This window comes from Xenopus laevis, chromosome 5L (assembly GCF_017654675.1).
Source record: "Xenopus laevis strain J_2021 chromosome 5L, Xenopus_laevis_v10.1, whole genome shotgun sequence".
In the NCBI taxonomy this organism is placed as follows: domain Eukaryota; kingdom Metazoa; phylum Chordata; class Amphibia; order Anura; family Pipidae; genus Xenopus; species Xenopus laevis.
The window spans coordinates 96152715-96175141 of record NC_054379.1 but is presented as its reverse complement, the minus strand read 5'-3'; the positions used below and the strand labels follow the sequence as shown (position 1 = coordinate 96175141).

At 39.6% G+C, this 22427-nt stretch overlaps 1 protein-coding gene across 1 annotated transcript in view; it reads left to right on the top strand.

Moving 5' to 3' along the window:
• Nucleotides 1-3090: 3090 nt before the first annotated feature.
• The window catches only part of slc17a5.L (solute carrier family 17 member 5 L homeolog), a 30121-nt gene continuing 10784 nt past the window's right edge, over nucleotides 3091-22427 (top strand). The window contains exons 1-7 of the mRNA XM_018240578.2: nucleotides 3091-3711; nucleotides 8866-9062; nucleotides 12248-12481; nucleotides 16512-16599; nucleotides 17647-17733; nucleotides 20530-20648; nucleotides 21098-21256. Coding sequence (XP_018096067.1) covers nucleotides 3615-3711; nucleotides 8866-9062; nucleotides 12248-12481; nucleotides 16512-16599; nucleotides 17647-17733; nucleotides 20530-20648; nucleotides 21098-21256 — 981 coding nt within the window. The 5' untranslated portion in view covers nucleotides 3091-3614. The remainder of the gene's footprint in view (nucleotides 3712-8865; nucleotides 9063-12247; nucleotides 12482-16511; nucleotides 16600-17646; nucleotides 17734-20529; nucleotides 20649-21097; nucleotides 21257-22427) is intronic.

Sequence of the window (22427 nt, the reverse complement as noted above, 5' to 3'; positions counted from 1 at the left end):
AGCCTTTTTACCGTGTTGATGATGTATACCCTAATCTGCAATAACAATGCAATTACAAGTACTCAGCTGCATGTTTATAGATGATGTACCTTTATTTTCTATGAAATTTTAATATACTCTCTCAATTCTTCTCTGTTTTTACACTCAGAGGTAGATATATTTTTGTAATGCAGTTGTTCTGTATATTGGAAAGTTGCATAGAATTATATATATTTTTTCATCATCTAAAATAGTTTTTTAGATACAGACAGGCCCGGATTTGTGGAAAGGCCACCTAGGCCCGGGCCTAGGGCGGCAAGATTTTAGGGGGGCAGCATGCTGCCCAACCACACCCACATTGGTTCATAAACACTGGGAATGCGCTATAGATACAATAATTTTTTTAATTTCCCATGCACCAATCCCCATTGCTCCTGTCCCCCTGGAGGGGACAGGGGCGATGAATGGTAGTGGGCCTAGGGGTGCCCAACTATGTAAATCTGGCCCTGGATACAGATCCTGTTTGTCGCCCAACATTGTGCTTTTACTGGTAATTAACTTTAAGCCAGTTTACTGTGTCACACCCATTGCTTACCTACTGCTATGGTGTTTTGCCTGTTATTAAGCTTGCCAATAAGTGTGTCACAGCCATGAACCTCAACATCCATGTCCCAATTAACCCCCCAGGCTGGTGTGTTCCTCTTACTTCCAGGGCTCACATATGTGCATAATGATCAAGAGCCGAAGCTAGGATTAATGAAATTTTGTGAAATCCAATTGCCGCAGTGAGTTTACTGGCATGTCTTTTTCTATGGTTAAAGTGGACCTGTCACCTACACATAAAAAAACTGCATAATGAAAGTCCTTTCCAAATTAAATATGGAACCCCAAAAATGTTTTTCATTAAAACATCCATACCTGTTATAAAGGTGTTTAAATATCTAAACTGTCAATCAAATATTACCTGCCCCGCCTCTATGCCCGTGGCATAGAGGCGGGGCAGTCAATTACTTTCACTTTCCATTCAGCACTTCCTACATGTCACTGCTCTCCTCCCATTCCCCCTTCCCTCCTCAGGCTCCATAATTGTGTACAGCACTGCACATGGACATTAGGTCCCTCATTCTGGTTCATACACAAGATTTTGGGGTGATACACAATTTTCCTTAATAACCGTGTCCACAAAATGGCAGCTGCCTGCTTTCTGTGATTGTATAATTCCAAAACAGAAGGAAACAAAATTTAAATAATAAATACAGTGTAAGTAAAGTTTATTTTGCTCAACTAACATGATAGAAAAGAATTTGAAATTATTTCTTAGGGTGACAGGTCCCCTTTAATGGATGTTAAACACCTTTTCTTCCATATGTTATAAAGGCACTAGTTTGTCCAGGTCCAGCAGCAGATGTTTGCATTTAAACAGATCACCAGTATATGTTACCTGATGATTGGTTACTATACATATTGAAACCCATAGCAAATGTACACCTGATATTACATAATCTTCTTTATGTCAAATGCAATGCTATACGATATACTTCATCACTGTGATAGTGGCTGAGTTTAGCTGGCCATAGACGCAAAGATCTGATCGTATGAATCGAGGATTCGTACGATTTTCAGACCGTCTGGGGAGAGTCCCGACATTTTTCGTCCGGCAGGTTAAAAGATTTATGTCGGCTGCCGATAATATCTCTGCATGTATTGCCGATCAGATCATTTTCAGTGGGAGACCAGCTTTGTCGGACACAACTTTAGTACGATTGCCGTCAGGGGCAGCACATGTGTGATCTGTTCTTTTCTACTTTATTTGATCGGAATGCTTAGTGGCACGTTGGGAGATGGGGAAGTTCGATTGTACGATGATTCGTACGATCGGATCTTTGCGTCTATGGCCAGCTTTTCCCTCTAGCCCTTTCTCCCTGGCCTGAATGTAGGGTTGCCACCTTTCCCCACCGCTAACTCCTGGCGGGGGCATGGCGGTGATGTCATGGGTGGGTCAGTAATGTCAGTGGCAGGTTTATGACGTGGCAATAGATGATGGGCCGATCACCACATCAATTTTAGGGAATCCTGCCTGTTTTCCTTGGCTGCTAATGGGGCCAAACCCAATATGAAATATAGCTGTGGCCAGGTGTATAACAAATAAGACACACAGCTAAACGTTTTAGCTGCAGCTGCTCGGGACACATTGTGCCTGTCATGAAATGCTTTAGGGCCACACGTTGTGCCTGTTATGAAATGCTGGGGAGTATACAATCTGTGTCTGTTATGAAATGTTTTCAGACTACACTCTGTGCCTGTTGTAAAATGTTTTGAGGCCACATACTGTGCTTGGTTATAACTTTGTTGTATACTATAACTCTCAGAAGTTGTGTACTAGCACTTCATAATTTCTTTATGTATTCATTAACTCGTTCTTCATTTATAGCACTTGCACTTTAAAAAATTGGATAAAAGGTCAACTCAGTTAGTGTGATCTTATTCCTCCATGGTATGCTTTAAAAAAGAATACACTTTGATGTTTATTTTTTCTACATATTATACACATATATATACACTTATATACACTATATACACACATATTATACACTTTGATGTTTATTTTGTTGTAAAATTATTGTAAGTGTGCTATACATTATGGTAAAATACTGCCTAACTTGCTGGCACTGTACACAAAACAGCAGGATTTCGTACACAGAAAGTTGATCAGCACCAGATGGAAGAACACAGAATAGTTAGCTGAAAATACAAACATTAAAATGGAAGATCTTTGGGGTTAACACATTCCTTTCTTCAGGATTTCTCTATCCAAGTTCTTCCAGCAAATAGCATTTGGTTCCCTTGCCTGCTCTCTTGGGTATATTTACAACCAATGATCCCAGCAATTTTTTTTTTTTTGCATCCATGTCATTGTTTTTTCTTTTTAGCCTTTATTTTTACTGAATGACATCCAGTTCATATTAAGCATTGCTTGCAGTCCCCACCCACAACATATATTACTGAAAACGAGAAAGTGTTAGGGGTGTGAAAGCAGACCAGATGATTACACAACCCTTTGGAAGAATAGAGGAAAGCCAAGCATGACGTTACATGGAGGCGGGGCCGTAATGTCGGATTAAGGATGACATCGCAGGAAGGAGGCTGAATTGGAAAGCTGTGACCTGTCAGGAAAAAGCAAGAGGAGATTGCATAGCTGAAATGGCAGGAAGGAGGCTGAATGGGGCAGACAGAACCCGTCAGCACAAAAAAAGAGGACCTGTCAGCACAAAAAAAGAGGACCTGTCAGCACAAAAATAAGGAGCTACCATACGAGCAATGTGGAAACTGTTCTAAGGAGGGCTAGAGGGCAGAACTCCGAGTTTTCACGTGCTTTACAAATTACGTGCAGTTCGCCGCATAAATTTGCTCTGAAGCTGACTGTGTACTATAACAAAACTAACATCTGTAGTTGAAGTTGGTGCGAGGAGTGTGTGACAGGAAGAGGAGGGCTGTACATGTGCGGCTTCCCTGCCATTGGACAAGCTCGTGTGTTTATGAGTTGAAGGATGGCGCTTCCCAGTCACGGGATTTTGTCCTATGTAAAGGAAATTCTATGTAATATGAATAAATAAAGGGATTATTAGCGCTTGGCCATGAGGAGACGGGAGAGCGACTCAGGAGACCGGAGCCCATTGCTGGCTGAACATGGAGAGCCAAAGTATAGCATTCAGAGATGCCCTCCAGCAAAAGGTAAGGGGGGAACCCTGCATCTGGTGCCCACTGGGTGCCAGTTTGAAAAAGATCGCAAATGAGGTGTTAGTCACGTGAGACTGGGTTCCCTGCACACCTATATCAGGTAGGAAACAGTCTGTGAGGTGAAATCTAAAGACTCCTTAGTTTTGCCTGTTGGTGATTGGCAGTAGGGTGTACCTGTATGGGTAGGAGAAGGTACTGTTTAGCCTGGCAGAAGAGATTCTTGCTAACAGAGTGTGACAGCCTATGTCAGTTTTGGTTTAGTCTCCCCGGTGATTGGCAGCTTTGTTCCTGTGTGCTAGTTCTGCTTCTAAACTATCCCAATAAGTCTCTTAACCCTTTAAGTGCCAGTAGAATTTCACATTTTGGCAGAAAACCATATATTTTTGAAAAGTACATATTCTGCTGATTCCAAAATGGGTAACTATGTCTCTCTACTCCAAACTACCAAACATAAAAGCTTGTCTGAACGTAGAGGTTTTTATACAAATTTATCAAAATTCTGAAAAATTACTTCAAAGGTTTTATTTTGCTGCTCTGCATATCACACACTGTATTAGGAACCAAGAAAAAGCACCCTAAATATGATTGCCAGGGGTCCACTGAACAGTTTGATCCCCATTGTGCATAGGTTTACCAAAGTACCTGGAATTTAGTGACCCCCAATATGAAGTTAGCACATCCAAATTTTCCAGGACTTTACTTCAGCTACTGAAAAATTAACACATTTACTGCATTTTTTGTGGGGTAAAAACACAGAAAAATAGGTTTATCCCCCAAAACCATATATTTTTGGAAAGTACACATTCTACCAAATCTAAAATGGGTACCCATGCCTTTCTGCTCCAAACTACTGAGTCTGAAGGCTTTCCCAAAATTGTCGGTTTTGATGAAATATCTGAAAATTGCCTCAAATGTTCAACTTTCCAGCATCATATCGCCCATGTATCATTAGGTACCAAGAAAAAGCACCCTAAATATGATTGCCAGGGTTCCTCCAAACAGTTTGGTGTCCATTGTGCATAGGTTTACCAAAGTATCTGGCATTTAGAGGCCCCAAAATGAAGTTAGCGCATACAAATAGTCCTGTGGGTAACTTCAGCTAATGAAAAATCAACACATTGACTGCATTTTTTGTGGGGTAAAAACACAAAAAAATAGGTTTACCCCCAAAACCATATATTTTTGGAAAGTGCACATTCTACCGAATCTAAAATTCCCATGTAAAAGTACCCATGCCTTTCTGCTCCAAACTACTCATTTTACATTAGCTGAATTTACCCACAAGGTGGAGCTTGGCAGCTGTGGACCCAGGAAGTGCAGGCAGCAGCAGTGCACATAGATTCCACGTGCCTGCTGCTGCTTTAGGGCCCCTTGGGCAATTGCGCCCCAGGGCCACTCGTTCCCCACTTCTGCTCATTGCCTAGGGGCTGGGGAACGAGTTAGAACAGATCGAACGGCTTTCCAAGCCGCTCCTCCATTCAGACAGCGCATGCAGCAGCAAGGCACATAGATTTGGAGTGCCTGCTGCTGCCTTGGGGCCCCTGGGTGATCGTGGCCCAGGGGCCCGTTGTTCCCCGCCTAGGCTCGTTGGCTAGGGAAACTGGGGGGACATGCCAGAACGGAGCCAGTGGCTTTACAAGACGCTCCTCCATTCAGAAAGTGCAGGCAGCAACAGGGCAAATATGCTGCACGTGCCTGCTGCTGCCTTGGGGTCCCTGGGCGATCGCGACCCAGGGGCCACTTTTTCCCCGCCTAGGCTCGTTGCCTAGGGGCTGGGGAACAAGTAGGAATGGAGCAAGGGGCTTTACAAGCCTCTCCTCCCTTTCCCAAACCTGCAAATGCTGCAGAATGTAGAATCTACGATCTGTGGCATTTCAAGTTACTTTGCCACAGAACAGAGATTCTATGATCTGTGGCATTTAAAGGGTTAATATAAATGTATTATTTTGAGAGAAAGGTATACCATCAAATGTATATAAAACAACAAGACATCTATATTAGGGATGCACCGAATCCAGGATTCGGTTTGGGATTCGGCTTTTTTCAGCAGGATTGGGATTCGGCTGAATCCTTCTGCCCGGCCGAACCGAATCCTATTTGCATATGCAAATTAGGGGCGGGAGGAAAATCATGTGACTTTTTGTCACAAAACAAGGAAGAAAAAAATGTTTACCCCTTCCCATCCCTAATTTGCATATGCAAATTAGGATTCGGTTCGGTATTCGGCCGAATCTTTATCAAAGGATTTGGGGGGTTTGGCGAAATCCAAAATAGTGGATTCGGTGCATCCCTAATCTATATAAACTCTCTCATATACAGGTATGGAGTCCTAGAAACCTATTATCCAAAAAGCTCCGAATTACATAAGGGCCATCTCCTATAGACTCAATTTTTTATCAAATAATTCAAATTTTAAAATTTATACTTTGTACTTGAACCCAACTAAGATATAATTAATCGTTATTAACAATTCTGTTGTGTTTAAGTAATGTTTAAATTATTCTTTAGAAGACTAAAGGTATGGAGAACCGAATTACAGAAAGACCCCTTATCCAGAAAACCCCAGGTTCCAAACATTCTGGCTAACCGGTCCTTACCTATAAGTCATAGTGGTCTTTTATATACTATATATATATATATATATATATTATATATATATATATATATATATATATATATATATATATATATATATATATATATATATATATATATATATATATATATATATATATATTGGTTGTATCTTAAATGTTTTTAAGATACAGGCGCTGAAATGTTTGAAAAGGAAATCTAACCACTATTATATTCTATTGCTATGGAGAGTTGTTGAGTGCTGTAGTTGAACAGCAGCCTAAGGGACACAGGTAGGATACTTAAGCAAAGTAATGTAATTGAATTTACTTTGTGTGCAGAAGTCCCACCTGCTTACAGAAGGAATTTATTCCTTTCTGGGAGTTATAGCTCTAATTTGGGGGCCCTAAGGATATGCTAGTGGGAACTATGTGCGTTCAGCATTCAGCATGACTACTTTGCAGTATCTAAGTTTATTTCACAAATACAATATTGGTAAATGTCACAGAGGGCCACATTTATAGTTATTTGATATTAATTTTGAATAAAATTGCCATTTGGCAGTTTTTATGAAAATTTATTGCTTTCTGCTGTGCCAGTGTTACAAATTCCATCTTTGCCGGTTGTAGAAACCAGACAAATGGGGGGGGGGGAAGACAATGTCAATAGGTGGCCAATGATTATAGAGGTGGCATCATGACTTCAAGGGGGAAATCTATGATATTCAGAGCTGAATCATGACATCAGGGAGAGGCGATTAGCCTGATTTCTATGGTTTTATTATGCTGAAACCTGAACATGTAGTTTTGAACCATACAGCCCTTAGAAAAAAAGTGGTGTCTGACAACCAGACAAGTGGCAACTCTAGCCGCAAAACTTTTATAACTTTTACACAGTGAAAGCTGGTGTAAAATGCACAGCTGGAAATTGTATATATGTCCTGCCATTTATATTGCCTTTGTAAAGTGTGACTGTAATGCAATGTGGATAAGTACTGTGTCATCATAGGTCTCTGCTACATCCCATTTCTATATATATGTGTAACTAAATATTTATTAGGGATGCATCAGGATTCAGTTTGGTATTCAGCCAGGATTCTGCCTTTTTCAGCAGGATCCGGATTTGGCAGAATCCATGTGCCTGGCTAACCTGAATCCAAATCCTTAAAATCACGTGACTTTTTGGCATACACACAAGGAAATAAAAAATTGTTTCTCTTTACCCTTCCTTAACTTGATTTGCATATGTAGATTAGGTTTCCGTTTGGTATTTGGCTGATTCTTTCACGAAGGGTTCGTGGTTTGGCCAAATCTGAAAAATATTGCATCCCTAATATTTATGTTTCTATAAGTACAGTAGAATCCCCATTTTACATTTTTCAGGGGACCAGAAAAAATGGTGTATAATCCAGGAAAATGTAAAATTAGTGAAATGTATTATTCATAATATATAGATGGGACCACAAAACAACAATGTAAAATGAGGGAAAACTTATTAGGGGATGTAAAATTGAGGTTCCACTGTACATTATAATTTACAAGCTGTGTTTTGGTCTATTTTGTTACTCTATATGTGGGTGTATAATGTCATGCTTCCTTGACTCCCCAGTAGTATAACCCTCAGTGTTCCTGCCCATCCACCATCACACAGCATTTTTATGACAGATAAACTGGGTGCCCTGAAATATAAGGATATTACAATTCAAAGACATAAACAGTATATTTTCGCAATACTTACAGGTGAGATCTGATATCCTTGTATTTCATGGCACTGTAGTAAATGGATTCTTGGTTCAGAGCCCAAAAATTGTTCCCCATTAAGGTGGATATCCTTGATCCACCCTATTCATTTTTGTTTACCCTATTCATTTTTGTTCTCTTGAGAAAAAGGTTAAAAAACACCATGGGCTAGTGCAGTTTTCTACTTACATGAGAATCAGCCCTTGGTTATTAGGTAGGTAGTCATAATCACTAGAGGGGTGCCAATCCTTTGGCAGCCCCAAGTGATTCAAGCTTTTTGTCTATTTTAAATGACATTTGCCACCCCCAGTGATTTTAACTTTCCTTGACCTTTAGGGTTAGTTCACACAAGAAGATTCGGGGAGATTTTGTCGCCTGGCGACTAATCGACACGTCTTCTGGGCGACAAACTCCCCGAACTGCCTCTGCGTGTCTTCCCATCCAATATAATGAAAAGCACACACAGCGCTGCGTTTTCAGAAGTCGGCCGAAGTTGCCTTCACAAGGAAACTTCGGGTGGCTTTGGAAAACCCTGACATCAGTACCATCAGTGCTGCAGATGTTATGTTTCCTTTTTGCATGTGGATGTGCATATTGTCTGGTGCAGGGAAATCTCAATAGCCAGTACACAGAGGGTTAACTACTGAGAGGAGAACAGCACAACCTGATCACATAAAAAGTAAACAGAACGCTTATTAGGTTAAAAAAATAGAAGGTCATGGCTATATAAAGCAGAAGCCTTTTAAATCACTTTACTCTGTGCACCAGTTGCTGTTTGTTTCACACGCATCTTTCTATTACACATGGACGCTAAAGATGCCCTTTTCTCTTTTAGTGCCTGTTTGCTGCTCTGCCCGATACAACCTGGCATTGATGGCATTACTTGGCTTCTTTATGCTGTACGCATTACGGGTTAATCTGAGTGTAGCATTAGTGGACATGGTAAAATCAAACTCAACGCCTAGAGAAAACACAACTGCTAACATATGTCCTGACCACACAACTGCTCCAAGAATTCTCCACAATTCTACGGTAAGTTTTTTTTTTTTTTTTTTTTTTGTTTTTTTTTAAATCAATATTTCTTTTATTTTTCACTTTTCAAACAGAAATAATAAGAGGGCACAGAAAAGAAAAGCGGAGTTAAAGGGAAAAGTTATGTGAAATATAGACAGAAAGAGTAAGGAACATTATCAATTACACACCAGCTGTTGCATAGTAATCACCATGCTGACTATGCAAACAAGTGGTCTGCTTTAAAGTGGAACGGTGCCAAAGATAAGTGTGAGACTTTAAGGTGGCCATAGACGCAAAGATCTTTCCCTGATATGCCATTAACGAGCATGGCTATATCGGGGGTAATCTGAACGGCCGAACGATCAGATTACGATGCCCAATGGACTCCGGTGGGATGGTCGGGTCAAAATCAAACCTGTCCGATCGACCAAACGACCGATCTCTGCTGTACGAAAGACGTCGGCACTCTCCACACACGATCCGAAAATCGTACGAATACTCGATTCGCACGATAGGATCTGTGCGTCTATGGCCAGCTTTAGTTGCAGCACAGTGGCTATGGTCAAACCAGGCTGTTTCTAAAGCTGGCCATAGATGCATAAGATCCTATCATATGAATCAAGGATTCGTACGATTGTCCGATCGGTCGGTTGGTCGATCGGACAGGTTTGACTTTGACCTGACCGATCCCGCCAGAGCCCATTGCACATCGTAATCAGATCGTTCGGGCCATTCAGATTAACCCTGATATGGCCATGCTCGTTAATGGCATATCGGGGAAAGATCCGCTCGTTTGGCGATGTCGCCAAAACGAGTGGATCTTTGCGTCTATGGCCACCTTTAGACTGGGTACAGACACAGAGCAGATTTCAGCATTCCCTAGCATTTCTGCACCTTAATCCACTCTGTGTGTCTGCACCCAGGCCAACTCCCTGCCTGCAAGAGCAGAAACAACACAAAGTGGAGGTGAGTGCTCCACACCCTTGCTAAGGTTCCGGTGCCATTCCTGTCTATGGAAAACGAGTAGGCACTTTGTCAAAATATGAATGCTTTTTTGTTACATAGATCACTTTTTTAAAAAAATAGTAAAACAAAACACAAAATCACTTTATACATTTTCAAGTATGTAACAAAAACCAAATAAAACAGGTTTAATTTGAAAAAAAAACAATCAAGAAGGAAAAACAAAAAGAAAATTAAAGGCAAATTAACAGTCAATGTATGACATTTGTTGTTACAAACATTTATATCATATCAGATCTATTCTGGAAGATAAACTTCACAAAACTGCAGAACTTGACATGTTCTGGATCACTTGGACCCTTTCTCAAGTGAGGAAGTGTTTGCTTGATCCGAAACATGTCGTGCAATAAAAAGTAGCAGCAAAGTTCTGCAGTTTTGTGGTTTCCTCCATACTTTACTATTGATGAATGTCCTGGTCTCTGCGGTGTGACCATAAGGAGGTGAGCCTACTACACAATTGATGATAGTAATATGCTGAAAACTATTTGCAATTGGGCATATTATGTGGCACGTGTTTTTTTACAGAGCATCCATAAACATCTCATGAAGAATCACAAGTATAAAACCTAATCGATCAAGAAAAAGGGACAAATGTGTACTTTCAGAACGACTCCCAGGGTTCCTTAGTACAAGTGAATTTTTAAATGTTTTTTTTTTTTTATGGAGCTACCGTTCCTATAAAACAAGTTTGCCCAAAAGGTAGATTACAATAACAGAATCCTCCCAGGATTTTTCACAAAATTGCATCATTGCAGTTGCATCAGAAATTAAATACAACACTGGTTTCTCGGGGGAACATTTGTGTAGACCCTGATCTGAAAACGTCACTAGATCCTGTGTAGATCACACATCAGCAAAGTTTGGGTCCCAACAAAGGTTGAGAACTGGAAAGCATTAAATGATAGCTGTAAAATAATTATTTGCCTCATACTGAAGTGTTTTATATGCTGTGCTTAGTGACTTTTGCCAGATGCCTGAGGTAATTGGCACCATTTAAAGGTTACATATTGTTGAGGTGCAGCCAATATACATATTACATATTTAGCTGAAAGAGCTAGCCATTCAGTTCACATCCAATAAAAATATGGGTAAATATCTACAAAATATGAAAGCTCCAAGTAAATGGAAGAATGAAATGAATATTCAGGGAAATCACATTAAAGTACTGGCAGTAGTTCAGAAGACACATAGAGGAGGAAACCAACTGCACATGGGAAGCTTGAGGGGTGGGGTTACATTTCAAGTTTTACAATTACCATTGCAAAAAAATTCACATCATATTCTCAGATGACTTGGTTTTTATTGAGGCCGGTACCATACAATTTGAGAAACCTTCTAAAATGCTTATCACTACCATGTATTTATAAAGTGTAAATATAGTTTACAATGCTGGCAATGGTAGATGTCGGTAATTATAGTGAAGCTTGTGAGCACATTTTAATACACTTGAGGGCAAATACATGTTTTTATGGTTAAAGTACATTCTACAAATATATAGTTGTACTACATGCTGTATTTTTGTGCTCAGAGGCATACAGTTACAAAGGAGAGAACCACTTACTTATGCCCTATAGGTGTGCAGTTGTACAAATATTGTTATTATCAGTGCCCAACTCTGCTGATCAGTTCAGATTTCCTTGATTCCCCAAACCTCTACTCAAATATGACCAGGGAGATATGCCTGAGCAAATAAATCACCTTCTTTTCATTTGTGTATGACTTATATTGTAACAAAATCCACCCAACCATACATCCCAAGTTTTGTGCATTACATTTACTGTAAATGTTTTAATAAGAATAAGAGAATACATTTTAGAATATACCAATATACCCATTTATAGAATTTTACCCTCTTACCGCAAGTGACAAAATACAGTGGCACAGCCCAGAATTGGAGTGTTTAGAAAAGTCCTGAAAGCAGATTACAGCAAGATCCTAACAACCATCAGTTTGAAGGGCTTCTAGTAAAAGCTAAATTGCATCAAATACCATATAGAAGAAGAACATCCGCGAGTAACACCAAAGTATTAATGACTCTGTGGCCCAGGTTGAGATATTTCACAGTTGTTTTGCTTAAATTTTGTTATGGTATATATACCATGGTTTAGTCGAGGTAGACATGTAATATTTTATATAATAATAATTCTTTAAGTTAATGTCATTATTTTGTTTCTGTCCAGGGTAGAAAATATGACTGGGATGCAGATACTCAAGGCTGGATTCTTGGCTCTTTTTTCTATGGATATATTCTCACTCAGATACCCGGTGGATATGTAGCTGGTAAAATTGGTGGTAAACAATTATTAGGATTTGGAATTTTGGGCACTGCTGTATTCACTTTACTGACTCCCCTTTCTGCGGATTTGGGGGCTGGATGGCTTATTGCAGTCCGGGCTGTTGAAGGACTTGGAGAGGTAATTAAAAACATTTTCTTACTTACTTAGTCTTACACGACTTTAATTTCTGGCCTAAAAAGAAAAAAAGATGCACTCAACAACTCAATGTGGTGTACGCTAAGGTACCTCCAATTATACTTGCGGAGTACAAAAAAACAAACGTTTCAAGGGCCGCCTGCCCCCTTCCTCCTGACCTTAAACAAAACAACTGGGATGAGGCAATAGACAATGCTTGTCTGCAATACCTGTCTTATCTCACTTAAAGGGATACTGTCATGGGAAAAAATTTTTTTTCAAAATGAATCAGTTAATAGTGCTGCTCCGGCAGAATTCTGCAATGAAATCCATTTCTCAAAAGAGCAAACAGATTTTTTTATATTTAATTTTGAAATCTGACATGGGGCTAGACATATTGTCAATTTCCCAGCTGCCCCAAGTCATGTGACTTGTGCTCTGATAAACTTCAATCACTCTTTACTGCTGTACTGCAAGTTGGAGTGATATAACCCCCTCCCTTCCCCCCCCAGCAGCCAAACAAAAGAACAATGGGAAGGTAACCAGATAGCAGCTCCCTAACGCAAGATAACAGCTGCTTGTTAGATCTAAGAACAGTACTCAATAGTAAAAACCCATGTCCCACTGAGACACATTCAGTTACATTGGCAGCCTGCCAGAAAGCATTTCTCTCCTAAAGTGCAGGCACAAGTCACATGACCAGGGGCAGCTGGGAAATTGACAAAATGTCAAGCCCCATGTCAGATTTCAAAATTGAATATAAAAAAATCTGTTTGCTCTTTTGAGAAATGGATTGCAGTGCAGAAGTCTGCTCGAGTAGTAATACTGGTGCATTATGAAAAAAACATGTTTTCCATGACCGTATCCCTTTAAAGATAGGCTATTACACCATCTCTATATAACTCCCATCCAACTTAAGGTTGCCAAATGAGCGGATCCTTCCCCCATATGCCCACCAACGGCAGGTTAATCCAAAAGTTTGCTTTAGGGCCAAACTATAGGATTATACATAGGAAATGGGTGCTAACTATCCGATGCGGTCCTTGATCGCAGGAAAAATCAAACCTGCCGGATCGATAGGCAGATTTTTGGCCAGATATCAAATGGGGAGACCTGTCAGACGCCCCCACACACGGGCAGATAAATTGCCGAATCAGTCTAAAGGACCGATATCGCCAACTTTAATCTGCCTGTGTATGGCCACCTTTAGGCAAATGGGGCAAATTCCTGATGACTCCTGTCCTAGGTGCCAGGAGCCAGCAGACGCTTTTTCCATTTGATATGGTAATAACGCCAGCTATCTGCCTCCTCGAGGTTATAGAGGCTATAATCCCTGCCAAACCGGCCAGGGTAATGTCACATATTCTTCTATTTTATGCAAAGAAAGCAGTGGCAATGCACAATGGGTGACTCTCCACCTTCCCTCAGAGCATGGAAGCAGTTGGTTAACAATGCTGTGCCACTTTTCAAACTCACATATTAAATTAGAGGTTTACCCACCAAATTTTTCAGGGTCTTGGGGCCATGGTGTGATATTGATTGGTTTAAGCACTTTCTGGTGAGGCCTGAAGTAGGGTAGCCTGAGTACACCCCTTTATAAGGCAAATATGCTATTCCCAATCCAGCATGGAGCAAACGGTGACCTGAATCTTAAAGACTACATCTCGGTGTATTCAATTACCCCCCCCCCTCCATGGCTTTTAGTGTTACACTACACCAGGGGTCCCCAACCTTTTTAAACCGTGAGCCACATTCAAATATAAAAAGAGTTGGGGAGCAACACAAGCATGAAAAAGTCCCTTGGGGTGCCAAATAATGGATGTGATTGGCTATTTGGTAGCCCCTATGTGGAGTGGCAGCGTACAAGAGGCTCTACTTGGCACTATACTTAGTTTTTATGCAATTAAAACTTGCTTTCAAGCTTGGAATTCAAAAATAATCATGTGCTTTGAGGACCCTGAGAGCAACATCCAAGGGGTTGGAGAGCAACATGTTGCTCACGAGCTACTGGTTGGGGATCACTGCACTACACTATGGGGCAGATTTATCAAGGGTCGATTAGTAAATTCCCATTTGAATTTTAAAATTCACTCATTCAAATTTTAATCCCCCCCCCGCTATTCGAGTGTAAATTTGAATGCAAGATTTATCACACCTCGACCATGTAAACCGTCCTAATTCTAATATTTGCCACCTAAAAGCTGCCGAGTTCATGTACAAGTCAATGGCAGAGGTTGAGCCATTTGCAGATGTTGATCGCCTTCCTGCATTCTAGTTTTTTTTTTTTTCTGAGAAAAACTCAATTTGTACAATCAAGTGCGATTTGAATTTTTCGAGTCGGAACCATTAGATCGAATATTAGACATTCAAATTCTTTCTTAAATAACGTCCTAGTCGAATTGTGAGTATATTTGAATTTTAAAAAAAAATCACATGAATTCGAAATTCGACCTTTGATAAATAGGCCTCTATGGGGCAGATTTATCAAGGGTTGAATTTCGAGGGTTAAAAAACCCTCAAATTCGACCCTCGAAGTAAAATCCTTTGAATTCGAATATTGAATTTGAAGGATTTTAACGCAAAAGGTTTGATCGTGCGATTGACTAAAAATCGTTCGGTCGAACGATGGAATCCTTTGAATCTAAAGATTTAAAGCGATCGATCAAGTGATTTTTATTCGATCATAAAAAGTGCCCATAACCTACCTACAATGTCCCCATAGGCTAACATGCAACTCGGTAGCTTTTATTTGGCGAAGTATTGAGTAGAAGGATTTTTAAAGAGACCGTACTTTGATTATGGAATGGTCGAACGATTTTTACTTCGAATCGTTTGAATCATTCCATTCGATCGAATTCGATCGAATTTGACCAATTCGATGGTCGAAGTACCTAAAAAAATACTTTGAAATTCGAATATTTTTGCATTCGAACTATTCACTCAAGCTTAGTAAATCTGCCCCTATGTGTCGACATGTATTTGATTCTGGACTCCATGTAATGCATATGGGTTGTTTTGTTTTTATATGTTTAAAACATATAAAAAAAAATCATCCTTGCAATATAGACTGTAAACAAATTAGGCCCTGGCTTATTTTCTTGATAGAACTTCTGTTTTGTCCTACTTGTTTCTCCGGGGAGCCCTTACAAAATTGTAAACCTGCATATAATCCCAACTAGTATGTAGACAACAAATGCTGTACAGAGGCAAGTGATGCCTTTATATTTTTCTTTATAAGGGGACATTAATCCTTTATATTTGAGAAATAGATATGCCTATTTTATCCTGAGAGTCAGAGGTAACATGAAAACAATGAAGGGGTATTTAAACATAATGTAGTAGTATTACCCGTTACTATAGATTTGCTTCAGAAGCATTTTCATATAAATATGTTATATGTTAGCTGTGTTGCTAAGGGGGCACCCTTTCAAGTTGAAATTGGGCTATGGGGCACACATTTGCACAGAGAAGCTGTGCAGAATAAGGGTACTGGCACACAAAAAGATTTGCAATAAGGCATAAATTACAGAGCGATGTTTATTTCCCCCCCATACAAAGCGAATGGATTTGGAATGGTTAATGACAGGTGTGTATCACTCCATAATGGAGGGCCACTGGTTTTGAGAGAAGTCAGGATCATAGCATTTCCTGTTAAGCTTTAATAAGGAATTGCAGTTCTTTGTCACCTTTTCTCAAGGCAATGAATTGATGGCACCACAAAACAATGCAAATCTGCCATGTGCCATTACTGTAAAGTGGGTATCGTTTTTACAAAGAAAGATCACCAGAGGTCAAATTTAATTTGGGGCTCTCTGCAGAATTATAGACTGAAACCCTTTTGCATATAAAGAGTTTATTTGTAGGTGCTGAATGAAAAAGTACAGACACATTTTTAGTTTATAGCATTACTGGTTCTTTACAGCTAAACCAGAGTAAATTAAGTTCAATGAAAAATAGCATATAAATTATAATATTACTGTGCATTAACGCATTAACTAACGCATTAATCACTGCTGCTCTGCTGTCTCCCCAGGGTGTGACCTTCCCAGCTATGCATGCAATGTGGGCTCGTTGGGCTCCACCCCTGGAACGTAGCAGGTTGTTAAGTCTTTCATATGCAGGTCAGTAATACGATAAAACTCACTCATTTTCTCCATACACCTTGGTAATGGTAGGCTAGAAGACTTGATTACTTTTACATAGCATAGCATAAGCATAGAAGGCTACACAATTAAACATTATGTAAATATATGATATATGACTGTGTCACACAATAGGCCGCATAAAGATGAATGGGCTATATCTAACCACCATAGTGAAAGGACCAAACACAAAGTTTAGGCCAGTGATCCCCAACCAGTAGCTCGTGAGCAACATGTTTATCTCCAACCCCTTGGATGTTGCTCCCAGCAGGTGTTTATTTTTTAATTCCAGGCTTGGAGGCAAGTTTTGGTTTCAGAAAAACCAGGTGTACTGCCAGAGTCTCAATGTAGGTTGACATCCCACATAGGGGCTACCAAATGGCCAATCACAGCCCTTATTTGGCACCCCAAGAACATTTTTCATGCTAGTGTTGCTCCCCAACTCCTTTTACTTCTGAATGTTGCTCACGGCTTCAAAAGGTTGGGGATCCCTGGTTTAGACATATATATAACAAAATATTAAATTAAACATTTTTTTAAAAACCGCAAAAGACTGGCAGTTGATTGGAGAAAAAGAATAATGATAAATGCTTTACATTACATTAATTGTAATATCGAGAAAGGGTTGATGATCAAAATTAACAACGGCATTACTTTAAATAAACGTTTTTATTGTTTCCCTACCATTTGTATCATTTTTATTAACAGTGTTTTTTCTTGTTTTCATTAAAAAAGACAACATGGACAGTATGGGCCTCATTTATACAACTTTCAGTTTACTATAAAAAGGCACATTTGACAATGAGAAAAACATGTAGAAATGTAGCTTTTACATGAAACGTGAAAAAGTAGCTTTTACACATTTTTTGACCATGGTGAAAAAAATGTAACTGCAAAGAATGATGGATAATCTTGAAAACTTTTGAAAATGTAGCTTTCTATACTAAACAATAGAAAGTTACAACTTTTTATTTCATTTTTGAACCTATGATGATCGTTGTTTTAAATTTCTTGTTATATTTGTAGGTGCTCAGCTTGGAACAGTTGTATCACTCCCCGTATCAGGTTTGATTTGCTATTACGTGGACTGGGTTTATGTGTTCTACATATTTGGTAGGTATGACAAACAATACCTGTTTCTATATGAGTACCATGTACAGTAGCTCCCATCATATATTGGAATAATTTAGGCAACTTTGCTAACCATCACTGAGACATACCCCTAAACCACATGAAAGTCACTAATTGTCCATTAAGGCTGTCTATGTTAATTAACTCTCTGTAAAGGATTGCTTTGACACATCAATAATATCGTATGATCAACCAACCAAAATTGGTTGGCTCGTCAATCGGGCTGGCCATAAAATTTTGATTGGGCGCCTTTGAAGACAACCGAACATTGTCCATGTTAGTGCCAAATTGTCAGATACAGGATAAATGATATTGTTTCTACATGTATATCAGATAATTTAGCTCTACACGTGTATTGAAACGAACAATCTTTTCCAGGAAATATTGCAATTGTAACGTCTATGGCCACCTTTGGCTTTGGATCAGATTTTTTCTTAAAGGGGAAGGAAACCCTTTCGCCGCAAAAGCCCCCCCCCCCGGCCTACCTCCCCCCACGCCAGGCAAATGCCCCTAACTTGTTAGTCACCCCTCCGTGCAGGTCCTCTCTTGCCGAGTTCACAGGCGCCATCTTTGTCCGATCGCTCTTCTTCCTGTATTTGGCGGATCTTGTGCAGTAGGAGGCGTTTGCCGGTTGGATCTATTGCGCATGCGCCGAAAGTCATGAAGTTTCCGAAAAAAGAAATCGGAAACTTCATGAAATTCGGGGCCCATTCGCAGTAGATTCAACCGGCAAATGCCTCCTACTGCGCATGCGCCACTAAACGCCGATCAGTAATGGAAGAAGAGTGATTGGACAAAGATGGCGCCCGTGAACTCGGCAAGAGAGGACCTGCACGGAGGGGTGACTAACAAGTTAGGGGCATTTGCCTGGGGGGGAGGTAGGCCAGGAGGGAGGGGGTATGGGTTTTGCGCCAAAAGGGTTTCCTTCTCCTTTAAATCCCTTACATTCTTATGCAATTGATTGCAAAAAAACTGATGCGACTGCTAAATTGTGTGTGTGTGGGTAACTTGTTTTTTACAATGACCACTTGCAGTGTGTGATTGTCATGGGTATTGCAACAAGAATGCCTCTCATCTACAGATTTACCAAACCCCCTTTCACTTTGTGCCAAGCATATCAAACACAAATGGTATAGACAGGCCAAATAAAGTGTGAAAAACTCTTGTGCGTATGTACCATCCCTTTAAGCAGTAATGTGGGTGTGCATACATATCAAAGTATTACAGTATTTAAAGGAGAACTATAACCCTCAACATTGCAGGTCTTTATATAGTAAAACAATTACCCCTTCTTGTAAAATATAAGGTTATTATAAGTTACTGAGGAGTTCCATGTCAGCCTCGTGTTTTTATACAGGTCATGGAATTCCCTGGTGACTTCCAATATCCTCATATTTTGCAACAGGTGGTACTTTATTTATTATAATACACAAATTTCAGTGAGTCATGTGACAGAACTGACATCACTAAGCTCCGATTATAACCGATGACATCACTAAGCACCGTTTATATAGTGAATAAAGTACCCCCTCTTGTAAAATATAAGGATATTATAACTTACCGAGGAATTTCATGACCATATATTCGGCCGAGTGCTTTTATACAGGTCATGGAACTCTGAGATAACTTCTAATATCCTCATATTTTGCAACTGGGGGTACTTTATTTATTATAATACACAAGTTTCAGTGAGTCATGTCACAGAAATTACATCAGAACTCACAGTTTATAACTGATGACATCAGAACTCACCGTTTATAAGGATATAATTTACAAGATATTCATGGCTTTTGTGTATTATAAGAATATAATTTACAGGATATTCATGGCTCTTGTGTATTATATAGTGAATAAAGTACCCCCTCTTGTAAAATATAAGGATATTATAAGTTACCGAGGAGTTTCATGACCATATAAAAACACGAGGCCGAAGGCCGAGTGTTTTTATACAGGTCATGGAACTCCGAGGTAACTTCTAATATCCTCATATTTTGCAACTGGGGGTACTTTATTTATTATAATACACAAATTTCAGTGAGTCATGTGACAGAAATTACATCACAACTCACCGTTTATAACTGATGACATCAGAACTCACCGTTTATAAGGATATAATTTACAGGATATTCATGGCTTTTGTGTATTATAAGAATATAATTTACAGGATATTCATGGCTCTTGTGTATTATAAATATATTGCATAAAACAGACCATGTATAAAACACTGCTTGATCTAAGTAAACCAATTTCTTACAAATATACTTTTCTAGTACAGGTATAGGATCCCTTATCCGGAAACCCGATATCCAGAAAGCTCCGAATTATGGAATGGCTGTCTCCCATAGACTCCACTTTATCCAAATAATCCAAATGTTTAAAAATGATTTCCTTTTTCTCTGTAATAATAAAACAGTAGCTTGTACTTGATCCCAACTAAGATATAATTAATCCTTATTGGAAGCAAAACCAGCCTATTTGGTTTATTTAATGTTTAAATGAATTTCTAGTAGACTTAAAGCATGAAGACCCAAATTACGGAAAGATCCATTATCCGGAAAACCCCAGGTCCCGAGCATTCTGGATAACAGGTCCCATACCTGTAGTAGGTGCCATTGGATAATTCTAAATGGATAATTGCAAATTCCAAAATTGCCATTTTAAGTACTGACATTTGCTGACATCTTTATATTAATTTCATAAATGTGTGTACATAAAAGAATGATTTCAGCTAAGAATGAAAATTAAAAGATGATGTATTGTTTTTATTTTCACTGGCAGGTACTCTTGGGGTTTTGTGGTTTATATTGTGGTGTTTTCTTGTAAGTGACACCCCCCAATCTCATAGAAGTATTACGGATTCAGAAAAGGAATACATACTCTCTGCTCTTCAAGATCAAGTAAGTATAATTTAGAAAGATTATACGCTAGTTACTTTGTCTTGTGCATGCTTTTTGTTTTCAACAGTGCAGGCTCAGTCTTTTCTAAATGGCAGCTGATACCTTCTAGTCCAGCACATTAACGAATGACCATATTATTGATTATTTAAAAAGGCACCTAAATAAGCTAAACATACAAGAAATACTGTAATCAGAATGATAAGCATTTACTAAAAATAAAGTGTAATATTGGGTAAAGCAGTGTAGTCTTAAGCTACTAAAAATGTCCTCTACTTTTAATAAAGCAGGGATTGTTTGTCCATATATTGCAATATATTCAAGCTGGACAACTGTGTCAAAGTCATGCCTGGTCTGATCAGTTTTACACTCACTTTCAGAGTGCAGATGACCATCTTGATGTAAGCTGCATACTATGGAAACTTTTAAACACCATTCTTTTTTCCCCCCAGCTTTCTCATCGGAAGTCTGTTCCTTGCTGTGCAATGCTGAAGTCATTGCCTTTATGGGCAATTATAGTAGCACATTTTTCCTACAACTGGACATTTTACACACTGTTGACTCTCTTACCCACATATATGAAGGAGATCCTCCGCTTCAACGCGCAGGAGGTAGGTAAATAGGTAAACTGATGGATGACAAATACCACAAGATGACATTTTCTGAACTAAACCTTTTTTGTTGAGAGAATTTGATTTTCCTTAAGTTGCACTTCCTAAAGTTTACTTAAACAAGGTTTTCAAAATCACCTACACCTCCAACGTATCATAATATATAGGTGGAACCACAAAACAAAAATGTAAAATGAGGGAAAACTTAAAATCAGGGGATGTAAAATTGAAGTTCCACTGTATTTTGAGTCTGTTCCTAAGCTCAGTAAGTGACAGCAGCACAGAGCATGTGCAGTAATTTAGCAGAAAAGAAGATGGGGAGATACTGGGGCATCTTTGGAGTCACAGATCCTTAACATAATGTACAATACTCTGGTCTACTTCTTCGGTTAAACTTTAGTTCTCCTTTAAAAGGACAGGCACACAAGGTCCCTTACTGCCTGCTTCAAATCTTAGACCCCCACCTATGATTTCTACTTTTGTCTCTGCTAGGGTTGCCAACTTTTGACCCAGTTGAATCTGCGTGGGGGGTGGGGCGATGATGCAATGGGGTGGGGCTATGATGCTGCGGGTCAAAATCAGACAGGTGGCACCTAGTTGCCACCTGGTCGGTATTTGTGTTTGTACCGACAATGTAAATTTGTCCTGACCCTAATCCTCTTTTTCCAGCTCCCCTTCTAGTCCACAGACATAACCCCATAGTCCTTTCTCCCCCTCACCACACCGGTATTATGGTTGCCAAAACTTGGTGGCAACCCTAGTCTCTGCCCCATTCTTCCATCCACCTTCTGCAGTCTCCACTCTATTCTCCCTCCCACCTCCTTTATTCCTTCATCCCACCATTATTCCAGTGCCAAGCTTGCTTGTTGTTGACACCCCTCTTTTAAATTGCCAAGCATCTTTAATGATTCAACTTCCTGAGCTATCTTCTCTGCTGGTAAATTCAACTTTCTCTGCCCTTTCTCTGTTACCCTTTCTCTGCCCTCAGGGGATAGTGCTCTGACGCATTCCTGCTATGCACTTTTCACACAGTGAGAGACCAAACTGCCCCCACCAGCCCAACAAGTCGTGACTGACATGGCATCTTACAGCAGCCCCTCTGGCATTTGCACGAATCCTCAGATCGCCAGTCTGGGCCTTTACTAACCATCCCCTATACAAGCTTGGAGTT